Source organism: Penaeus vannamei, chromosome 16 (genome assembly GCF_042767895.1).
Source record: "Penaeus vannamei isolate JL-2024 chromosome 16, ASM4276789v1, whole genome shotgun sequence".
Lineage (NCBI taxonomy): Eukaryota > Metazoa > Arthropoda > Malacostraca > Decapoda > Penaeidae > Penaeus > Penaeus vannamei.
The window spans coordinates 16,731,310-16,743,873 of record NC_091564.1 but is presented as its reverse complement, the minus strand read 5'-3'; the positions used below and the strand labels follow the sequence as shown (position 1 = coordinate 16,743,873).

The 12,564-nt window shown below is 36.6% G+C and overlaps 1 protein-coding gene across 8 annotated transcripts in view; it reads right to left on the bottom strand.

The window, feature by feature from the left end:
- The window catches only part of ps (RNA-binding protein Nova-1-like protein passilla), a gene marked incomplete in the record, with an annotated part of 22,323 nt that overhangs the window by 8,325 nt on the left and 1,434 nt on the right, over positions 1–12,564 (bottom strand). For 6 of the 8 annotated variants that reach the window (XR_011399146.1, XR_011399144.1, XR_011399145.1 and 3 more), the window contains 3 exon segments: positions 1,733–1,913; positions 2,662–2,816; positions 5,423–5,578. Coding sequence is in view for 4 of the 8 variants with exons in the window: in XM_070131277.1 (XP_069987378.1) it covers positions 1,733–1,913; positions 2,662–2,816; positions 5,423–5,578 (492 nt within the window). 8 annotated transcript variants of the gene reach the window in all.

Below are 12,564 nucleotides of genomic sequence, written 5' to 3'. Positions count from 1 at the left end.
ATGTTTAGCAAGTGGACGTAAAAACGGGATTGTTGGCGCATATCAGCAGTTTCCCGTTTGCGCCCGGCTCGATCGGTAGTTTGCGTGTGACATTTAGCACCTAAAAGCTTCTATTTTCCTTATACATCTTTATAAAAATATTATAGGTGGCATTATAGGTGCCATTGCCAAAAATCTTTACCATATATATGAAGCCACTACTATCGGAGACACACAATCTCCGTCCGACGAGCCAGTGGCGCGGGAATGGGCGTGATACGATGCCATCCGTGTTTCGGTCCACTACAGTCATGGCAAGTACTTACATGGCACCCGTCGGCTACAGGTTAATTTGCATGATGAATTGATTTATAGTGGACTTATCCGTTTCTGATAAATTTCAATCCAGTTCTACTTTAGCTTTATATCAATTGATTCACAGAAACTACCATCAATCTTCAATGTCGTTATCATCACTAGTATCACCATTAGTATTTTCATTACCAACAAAATTTTAAGTACTCTAATTTTTTTACTTTACGTAAGATACTAGTTCCAAATTTTTAATGACTGGTCTTCCTCTGGAGTAACAACCCAATAATTTCACTGCCAATCAATAATAACCTTTCCCTATGTCTATTCTGGACTATCATCCATCCAAAACTAAATGAACGATTTGCATAAAAAGCAAATAAAGCATAGTTTACTAGTACACAGATCTTTTTCTCTGTCCTAGAACTTATTCATATCCCATTTTGTTCATTAACTAAATATTTTTTCTAATATGTTTAATTTACACTTATAATGAAAAAATATATTAGATAAAACATGCTTTAAATAATGAGATGACATTCCAAACTAATGAGAACTCCCATCATCACAATTGAACATGAAAAGTCATACAGAAGATAAATTGTAGTGCATAATTCATGCAAACCATAAACTAAAAAAATAAAAAGGCAGCCAATAAGCAGCCAGGACCTGAAGCATTCGGGTGTGACAATACAGTGAACATTTCTCAAGGGCAGAATTACCAAAGACCATTATCAAACTTCAAAACTACATAAAAATGAAAGAATGACAATGGTTTAAGGAGTTTTCTGCAATCAAATTGCATAAATATTTTGCACACTAGATAAAATCTGAAAAGGTACACCAAACCATCTATCTATAATTTCAAAACACTACAGAACTAAAATTTCCTTTTCTCAAAATAATTTGGTATTAGTTACAATTCCCCAGTGCTTCATATACAACAATTATGTGGTTGTGCAGCTTTAACATCTTACAAGTGTGTGCAACTTTATTTATCCACATATGAAGCATAGCAGTAATTTGTGCATATACAGTACTGGCCACAAGATGACAACAGACCAGGAATCTCAGGCTTACCATTCCAATGAGACAGGTCAACAAACCTAAATATTATATTTATAAGCATTCTGGTTTGAGAGGTTTAACTAATTCTTTTTGGTCAATATGGAAGACATCTTAGCTCACTTTGTTTTTTACGAAGTTAAATAAGCTCATTACAATTCCCATTCTTTGCCAAGAAAAATACATTCATTATTCAAAATGAATGTATTACAATCTAAAAATGCATGTGCTTAAATATATCAGAAGCACTAATAAACTATAACCAACAAGCATAAACCAAACCATCTTGCCCCGAAAAATGAAAAAACTATGACTGTCACTATGCAACATAAATTAGGCCTATACAAAAAGTGAATAGCAGGAAAAACGGACTCACAGATGACTGTGATGCACCGTTCAGCCAGAGACTGATCTTTGGCCTTCTGAGAGATCTGAACGTATGCTCCACTTTCCTCCTTGATCTGCTTGATGTAAGTGCCACCCTTCCCAATGATCATCCCAGCTGTGCTGTTTGGGACCAAAATCTTCACCTGTGGGGAGCGAGCACTTCTTGAAATCTGATGAAGGTAGATGGAATGGACTTAATGGTAATATTCTAGATGAAGAAAATAAAAAGATTATTTCACATTTACATATATAAAATGTATATAATAAAAATCACATGCAAAATGTAGCCCAATCTGCAAAATGCAAAAGAATACAGAAGGTACAATAACAGAACAATTTATAAGAATTCATTGTCTTACAACTAATACTAATTTACTTTGTATATATATGCATTTTTTTATTGCCAGGGAATTCCCTGGCAATTATGAGAAGTTACCAAGTTATATACATAATTAATTGAAATTATTACAGAAATAGGCATTGGGCTACATTTTGGCAATAAATGCATGGTTTTAAACAAAACCAAAAACAAAATAATAAAACTAAAGGGGATAATGCAGGGTGTCTTCTAAACAAAACTTTTCATGCATTAATCTATTCATTTTTCAATGACTAAGTGGACTTCAAATAAACTGTTGATAAAAGATTCAAGACGAACCAATAAAGACGAGGAAAAAATACTATAATGCTCAAAATGTACAACATTTGTCCATCAAATAAAGTTTGCTTCTAAGTTTGAAGACAATAACTGTGAAAACATCAATTTGAAACTTGAGGAATAGTGGGGGACCTGAGCACTATTATGTGTTGCTGCTCTTTGTGCAAGATTACCAACATGTAAGTTTAAATACTGCAGCAATGAACAAATCACCAGGTAGTAACCAGCTCTGGTATGAACAAAACTCAAAGTCCATTTACCTGTTTCTCTCTCTCTGCTGTCTGTTTATTATCAAAGTCAATGGCTGGCTTGGCATTGGGATCTGGCTTTTCCTTTATCTTCTCCATTATGAATGACAAGACTGTCAAGATGGCATCCACGTTGCCTGTGATCAGACAAACGCGCTCCGTTGTACCTGTAAAAAGTAAACTCCCTAAACTGTGCACTCAAGAACAATATTCATATACATAGAAAAACTTTAATATCACTGGTAAACGAAGTCATATAACTGCAATGAAAAACTATTATCATAAATGTGTTCAAATACCAGAATTATATTGATAATGCATTTCTTCTGGGGGGGGGGGGGGGGTGATTTAACTACAGATGCTTTTTCATCATGACTATACATAATAATCAAATTCAGAACACTTCACTGATTTAAAATTTTACAAGACCATCCAATAAAGCTGCATACAAAGTCACTAATGATAAACTGACTTCAGAGCCTCGTCCAGTTATGATGGACAGCATCTATTCTTGCCAGGTTGGAATGCCATTTTTTAGCCTGACTTCCTAAATGGTCATGTGTGTTGCAGCCACAATTATTCCAAGTAGGGAAGGCATGTTTCCTGTGCTTTCAATCTTTTACCTGAACAGGTTCTGCATGCAGCACTTAGCATGTGACAGTAAGGGAAAACTCTTTATGGGTCCTATCTTTCCAACTCTGCTGTTACAGAGCTGATAGATAGCCACATTCCATAAATAAGTTGGGATATAGTAATCATTAAATACTCTGGATGAAAATTAAAAATGATTATTAATCCGCCTAAAAAGTATATGTACTTTTATATAATATGCTAATGGGCTGCAAAAAATGTGTAGAAAATGTATGAATGCATTGCTAGTCTGTTGTAGAAGAACCATCAAATGGCGCACATCCTTTTTCCAAGATAATGATTGTTAAAAACTTCCATCTCACCAATCAACATAAAATGACGTTTAATTATGCTTGTGCCCTCATGTTAGCACAATCTGACTTTATTATACAAGCAGTTTCTGCTGATAGTCAGTCTGGTTCAATCAAGGCAAGTAATATTACTAATAAGAATCAGTGGTTTCTATCTACAGGTCAATAGAACAAAAGATGAAACTCTGTTCAGCAGCATGTGAGGGTCTTTGAGGTTCAGTCAATGTGCAGATACACACAAAAAGCTTAGGCTAACCAATTCTGTAACTAATTACTGTGTGCTATATTTCACCCATGAGCTGAAAAAACACTACATCTCCTTTTACACAGTTAATTTTTCAGTGGCAGGTACAGCTAAAGGCATCATGATGTGCTGGCCTATGATGTATATAGGCATCATGACTAACAATGGATGAGCCAGCAGGCCTAGCCTCAAAGTAGACTGTTACTTAATACAACACACAAAAATTCAGGCTCTGTCATCATCGAGTTAACCAAATTGGTGTCATTGCAAATATGGACTGTCACCATAGAGTTAACCGAATTGGTGTCGTTGCAAATATGGACTCTTTCCCACTGCCTAATCTTGGGAGTAGTCCTTATTTTGCCCTGAATCATTTCCTACTTTCAGTTGGACCACAATCTTCCAAGGGAGTGAGTTCTTGGAGTCCAGCTTAAAGTTTTGAACTATATAAGGAAAACCCTTTTGTTATCTATGAATTACAAGTTTACCTTGTATTTAAAAGGTTAATCTTCAATTCCCTATTCAGTTTTATTTGCAGTAAAATGCAGTTTCAATGTTAAAAATCAAGTTCAGCACTGGAAAAAGAAGTAAAGAAAAACAATGCTATAAGTGTCAGCCTATCTCTTTCTTTTTCTTTCCATTTAATTGCAGTTGTAGACTGCAATAATAATAATCACCTTCATAATCTTTTATCTCTCAACATCTGGAACATATACAAGATGCCAGGCTTAGTTCTCCATGTCCACTCTCCCAATCACCACTTGTATAGCATCTATATAAACCAAGTGTGTGAGACTAGTCACACAGAACCTGCTCACACAACAAAAAGAAAGAAGCTAAGCCCTTGCCCTTGTCAACAAAACATTCGCAGGCATGCTCAAGCAATGGCAAGGAAACGATTTACATGAAGACTAATATGTAATGGATGAAGTCATATAATCATGGTCTCAAATAATTTACCTGATGAGAAAACATGTATATGCATAATAGCTATTCATAAAAAATAACTACATAATAAAAAAAGAAAAATGTATATTTCCTCAGTATGAGGACTAGTTTTGAACACTTGCAAAAATAGGATCAATTATATATTTGCAAATGAGAATCATTGGACTTTTATCTATGTCATACTCCAGAAATCATTTCAAAGATAATTTTGCAAACCATGGAAACAGTAAAAACTAAATTGGTCATTCAGATCTTTATAAGCCATAAATTTCAACCACAGTAAGCCATTATTTAACCACTAGAGGTACTGATTCTAGTTCAGATCCAGCTCTAAACATTAATATATCTATAAGCAAAATAATTCTAATCCTAACTTGTAACTAACTTGAAACTTGCAAACTGAGGTTAACAATAGGTGTATATACTTGTGTAAAGACAAACACACACAAAAGAAGTAATTTGGTGTTTTTTCTTTCTAATATGTATAGAATATCTTTCATAGCAAACAAAAACAATCGTGCTTCAGACAAACAGAATAAGACAACAAGATTCAACATTGTTGTTACTGAAACAAGGAGAACTTTCAACAGCAATAATGCTAAACTTTTCACACACAAAAATAAGAACATAAAACACTCACCTGGGTAAAAATCATTTGCCTTTGACATCTTGACTCGGGCATTTGTATCTTTCTGGAGTTGAGCAATAGTCTCACCTCCCTTGCCAATTATGGCACCAGCTGCCACGCTTGGGACAAGGATTTTGAGGTGGTATGTTCCGTCACTCTGCATGTCTGCTTGGGGTAGAAATATTATGATTAATATAATTTTAACTGCTCCATTTCATATTCATTAAAATTATTCATATTGCTATTCAATTAACCAGGGGTTAGTGTTACATATCAATTATAAGATCATCTATCATTTGAAATACTTTTGAAACTGTTAAAATTGAACTTATGTTTCTTCTATTTAATGCAAGTATGTGGCTCTTATTTTGTAGTGTAGTGGCATCAATTTTGCATGTTTACATCACACATGAATGAATCAGGTAATAGCTTATGATAATTTTCAGAATATATACATATGGGTACTTTTTTGGTAAAGCAGATAAGTAGCTATAAAAGACCTATTAAATAAAGAAAACATTGGTAATACCTACCTACACACGACAGAAATATTTTGGTATAAAGATATTTTAATGTTCATACTCCGTTACTATCCAACTTTCATGTAATGAAAGTTTCTTGGTACTGCCAAAAGCATGCTGCTTGCCAAGAATGCTACCAGGAGGCTATACGAGACCTGGCCCTCACTGCAAATGTGCATTTAACCCTTGGATCTAGTTGCTTCACAGCAATCACATGGACCAAATTACGGGCATTAGGCTAACGTGAAAAGCTGCTCTGATGGGTGCACAGTTTGTAGGGAGGGCACACACAATCTCTCATGTGCAGTGACAAGACTTATGCCTCCCCTTTACAATATCATTTTCTCTTTATAAGCATTTTTTTTTTTTTTTTTAGCCATTTTCCAATATCCATATCAGTCATTTGATGTGCCTCATACAGATGGTAATGGACCATTTACCTTGCTCAGACTCCATATAATCTCTCTAGATAGTAAATATCTTAGTGTAAAACATATAAAAGTATGTAACATTTCGTTGTTTGCCACTTTTTACATTTTTCGTAACCTTCAATTTTCTGTAATACAACATGGACCCCCAGTACACAGCGGCTAAGAATAGGATCCTGAGCATGGAAATGGCATCCTCCCTTGAGCTGGTGCTCTTCCAGTCATGGCTCATGGACATAATGCAGAAGCCTCTTCCTAAAAGCAAAATAAATCAAACTCCAAGAGGTTCGTCTACTAGTGGAGAGAGTTTTATGTCATCGAAGCAGTTAAACATCAAATCTAACCCACTAGGTCTATTCAAATGTTACTGATATGAGTACAACTATTTCATCCCAAGTTATATCTCAATCTCAAATACTCAAATGACAGACACAGACAGACAGCATCAGTAATAGAAGAAGTAATCAGGTTAAGGATCATGAACTTCATACTCTAACTTGAAGCTTTTTAGTTAATGTTACCTTAATTAATGTACTCGCTACTAGATAATGTACAACCTACACAAACTATGTTACTGTAACTAAAAATGAATTATTAAAAACTAATTATTATATTACATGGAAGGCAGAATAAGAGATAGCTGCAGTGACAAGTGACGATGGCACTCTACTTCATATTTTTTTAGGATTTCCAGCCAAAACTCGAAAGATAAAACCTACCAATATGTCTGCAGAGTCCCAAGTATCTGCTATGGTCTATTAGCCTTTAAAATTCCAGCAAAAACCAACAAAACTTTCCTATTCAGCAAAACGGAATTTAACCCATCAGCAACAGGTAAAATTTTTGGCAAGTTTACGTATGCACTGGCTTGTTGGCGCGCACCGGCAGTTTCCCCTGTTTGCGCCCGCCTTGATCGGTAGTTTGCGAGCGACATAATAGCACCTAAAAGCTTTTATTTTGCTAAAATTTATCAAAATATTAAAATTTTAAAGGTTTACCTTTACTTTAGGTGCCATTGCCTAAAATCTTTACCATATAAATGAAGCCGCTACTACTGGGGAAAAACAACCTCCGTCCGACGAGCCAGTAGCGCGGGAATGGGCATGGCATGATGCCCCTGGTGTTTGGTCCACAACAGCCATGGCATGTACGTACGTGACACCCAGCGCCAATGGGTTAAGGGGGCCGTCGCAACGAAATTTTAAAAAACACTTTTTTTTATCTCCTGTAATCTAGTGGGCTTTGGCAATCTTGTGATGTAATATTTGTGCTAAATATGTAAAATTAAAGGAGTTATAACTAAATCTCTGCCTCCCCGCCCCCCTCCAATGTTTACATTGTCGCATCCGTGAAAATTTATTATTATTTTTTTTTTTCTTTTTTCTTTTTTTTTTTTGGTTTATTTTGGAATTCTCTGGTAGCTAGCTGGCAACTCTGTTTACCCATCAGCTGATCACAAAGACTGCGGCTCTGGGAGACTAAACTCCACCAGAAAATCAGAGAAAGGTTGCTAGCTCCTAGCTCCATGTCACCATACCACAGACGTACGGCCTCATCATACAGTAAGGGTGCACTATTAATTGTAGATGCTAGATTAGCATATAATAGACGTAATATGATAGGAAATACTTCTAAATCACAGCTGCAGCAGTTGTTTATACATTTAAATACCTCACGTCGTCAGGTTAAGCCTTACAAACCATGTGCTCCAACGGGAATTTCTACAATCATTTGCAGTTAATACCATTAGTACTTTGCAAAAGGGGGAGACCATGTACCAGCTACACTTCAGAATACCATGTGAACGCAATAGAATGCAGCAAGATTGCCGCAGAGATTAGAATTCAGGGGGGGGGGGGGGGAACCGAGGGAAATCTAAAATTTCTGAACCCGTTATCTCAAAACTACACTCTTGGCAATATTTGTCAGCATTTTAAAAATTCATCCATAAATAATTGGGCAATTCTTATGGGGTTTGGATCATTTAAAAGCTGAATATATTTGCGATGATTTTCTTAAAGAAACTAAACTAAAACGAAATTTAAAACTCTGGTCTTTGCAAATTATAGGTATTGCTATAGACTCTAGGTGGTAATTTTTTTCAACAAATTTGTTCAAAGGATAATTGCCATTTTTAAGAGGCTGTGATTGTTCAAAAACTTGTTTTTATTAATAACTTTATTATTTATTGGCCGAATGATATGAAACTTAGTGTTTATCACTTTATATTTATGTATAACATATTAAAAAATCTCGAATATCCAATCACAACTGACGAACTTTGTTCTTGGGCATGACGCCCCCCTTAAACTGCATTTGCCAGGAAGGTCTAGCTATATTATGCCAGAATGCTTGAGGTGGAAATTGGTTTGCTTTTGCCAGAGACATAGGCCATAGCAATCACTTTCGTGTCATTGCAGCTCTCAAATATTTTACCATATGATTTTTGACCATACACCTTAGATCATACCATTCAAAATAGGTTCTGACCATACAACTATCACCTAGGGACTTTTATACTAAATATTATCAGAGGTAAGGATGCTGGGCAACTTGTACCAATATACCACAGGATCCCCACAAAGGATTGGTGGTTCTTGTTTCATTTTCTACATTTTCATCTTTAGATTACCAAATCGCAACTCACTTTCTTCTGATATATTCATCTGGGCAAATACATAAGAATTTGGCTGTTTTTTTGCTTAACCTCAGGAATGGCTGTCATACAGCATCTTGGCTATGAGGCAGGTACAAGCTTAGTATAGCTCTTATTGTCATAATTCTATGGTGGGCTAGTCGGGCCAGCCACACACAGCAAAGGCCAAGCAGAATATTCCAACAGTTCCCAAGGAAAGTGCTTGATAGCAAAGTTTTTGGCCCAGTGTCACTGGGCTAAACCCTACCATTTGGGCAACATGATCATCTGCTCTTAGAGAAATTTGGCTGAGGGTTGCACAATGGCAACATACGATCATGAGAATTTCAGCTAAGGGCTGGGGTGACAGGAATGACTTGCCCTAAGTGCACAAAGAACTTAGGTGAATAGACTCAGTGGGCATTTAGGAAGGGTCACTGCATTATTCCTGTCAGTAAAATGTGGAATATACCATCTATGAGCCATAACCAGAAGAGAGACAGCTCCAGGGAGAACATTCTTTCCAGGTTCAGGATCCTATTCCAGCCTGCTTTGATCTCCGGGCACAGGTTGTTCTCCAGATAATTTAATATTACAAAAAAATAAGAAAATGGAACATAACTAAGTGTTACTTAATAATAATAATAATAATAATAATAATAATAATAATAATAATATTATTATTATTATTTCATTATCATTACATAAACTTAAGGACTACCTTGAGAGATATGGAGTTGTTGCAAGGAAAATGGTATATTTACATCTGAATACAGCTTAACAAATAACGAATATTAACACTGGGAAATGGCAAATAAGTGCTTATACAGAAAAAAGGGAGGCAGAGTCTTGACATCACACATGAGCATTTGTGTGCACCCGGCCTACAAGTCCCTCAAATGAGGGCTTTGGATAAAATGCTAGTAGTGATGCCCCTCCACAATTTCTGCATCAAACCACCTTTCACCTCATCCTTTATGGTTCTAGGAAAAAGTCCCATTTTGAGAGGCATAAAAGGCATCCTATCAAAATTATTAAAAGACATTGCCGCCAGTATATTTTGAAGCCGTAATTAAAAGATTCCTGGTGGTTACACGCGTGGCTGTGTCGTAGTACGAGCCCCGATACAGCATCACACTGGCAGGACGCCCGGCAATGTTTATTTTTTCAGGTGTTTGTCTCAGGACACCCGTCATTACTGGAGTAATAACAGGAATGCCAAATCTTGAGTAATCATAAATTATGATTACAAGAATCATATCTTCCACTTCTCTTACCCCCGTTGATACAGGTGTCTCACAGTTCACACACCAAAATCTGGCCTATCATGGTTTGCGGACATATCCCACATGAACACACGTGGTATCAATTTGCCTTGCTTCTCTTTGAAGTGCTATTATGCAAGTGTTTTTATTTATTTTGCCACTTTCTGAGGTCTATATTTGTCATTTGTAATACAGTATCAAGATGGTAATAGACTGATTACACTGAGCCAGCTCCATTTCTCTAGAGGTAGTGTACAACTATGCAATTACAATAAGAAACATTGTGTTACCGGTTTCATTCAATTTTCTGTAACATACCCTGCACTGTCTGCCACCAGGGGTAGGAACAGGATCCTGAGCTTGGAAATTGTGTTCTCCCTAGAGCCAGCAATCTCCAGCCATAGCTAACAAATGGTACATTCCACTTTTGTTTACCAATAGACAGAATGCAAGTGCCCCTTCCTAAATGCCCCATAATTCCAAGCTTCCTCTAAGAGCTTTGTGTATTCAGGGTGAGACGTTCCCATCACCTGCCACTCGGCAACAATATCTCCTGGTGAATCATTACTATCACCCATGAGAATTTTGGCTGAAGGTTGCAGTGATGGGAAAGACTTGCCATTAGTCCATGAAACTCTTGGAGGGTGGAAGGGGCTTTGGCATTATTTTCACCAGTGGAATGTACCACTAATATGCCATGACTGCCATGACTTGAAGTGTGTCATCTCTAGCAGAATCCTATTCCAGCCCATAATGATTACAGCATACCAACATACCACGTAGAGGCCATGCGTGGTACACACAGCCCCTTCTGCACACGGCCCCATGCCATCACTTGCGCCTGCTGGTCAGATACAAGCTAACCCAACTTGACCTCTCCCTCAGTTCCCACCGAGACAGAAGCTAACCTGTTGACCAGACTGCTCACCCTCTGCACAGCTGCGCCCTCACTAGGGCTTGGGGCTATAGGTATCACCAGCGCCTACATCTCATAGGTTCTATTCATACTCATGTGTAAACTCTCAGAAATAAAGAGACAGCCATAAACAGTATATTACTCATCCTTACCAGATTCTATATAGAGGTTCATAACCTTTTGTAGTGACTGTAGGCCCATGATGCAGTGAATATTATGAAATTATTATTCAAATGTCATAACAAAATTACTTATTGTTATTGGAGAGATTCATAGCAGACCTAACATGATATGGTGTCTTGTGTATGGAAAACAGTCTATTACCATCTAGATAAGGCATATCAAATGACAAATATGGACCTTGGGAAATAGCATGAGAAAGAATAGGCAGAAATATGTAGTTGGTAAGAAATAAAAATACAGCAAGGGGGAAAAAGGAGTCCTGAAACCGCATACAACTGTTTACATGGGCCAGGCCTACAAGCCACACAACAAGGAGTTACACCACTTACATAAGAAAAATGTTCCGATTTTGGCCAAAGCGTCGGCAAGGCACCTAGATCAAATGAGTTAATATCACGTACCCTTGAAAAATTTTGGTGATATCATCTCGGCAACTCTTGAAAGAATCAATTACTTCCTAGAAAGATATTGTGATAGAGACCATATTTCTTCCTAATCATTATGTAGCACACCTAGTCATGGCACCATTAATTGCTAGGTTAGTTTGGGTTATGGATCATGACTTTTTTTTTTTTTTTGAGTGAAAACCCGTAGATTTAGCCGAAAGATGGATTGGATTCGCGTTGGATTCCCATAAGTTTTTCTATTTTTGGCGTGTCGGTGCATATACTTTCAAAGATGGCAGGTATGTCTGTAGAGTTTCATTAGCCAACTTTTAGCATTTTTATTATTAGTTTTATGCATTTTTGTTAGCTATTCTTTCTATTTAAGCATGTTTTACCACACAATTTCCCTGATATACTTCATACCCTCCCCTGCTATCAGGACTAACAAATCAAGGTTGTCAATAGAAGTGGTACTCAGATCTCCACAATGAAGCATTTGCACAAAAAACATCAAGAATCTACATACTGACCAAATAAATAATTCCATGCATACTTTAAGAAACAAATAAATTTGACTAAATATCAAAGTAATGGGATCTGAAAAAGTGAGACTTGATAAATTGGAGTACTCCAGTCTAAATTGATTTACTACTTTGGTCTTTCCTGAAACTGGCCAAACTATGGTATTTCAACAAAGCTGTAAACATTTTGTTCATAATACCCATCAAATCTTAACTTTTCCTCAAATATGCCAAAATCCATAGAAACATGAAACTCCATCCTTTGCATAGAAAAAAAAACTAAGGACATTCAACCTCTA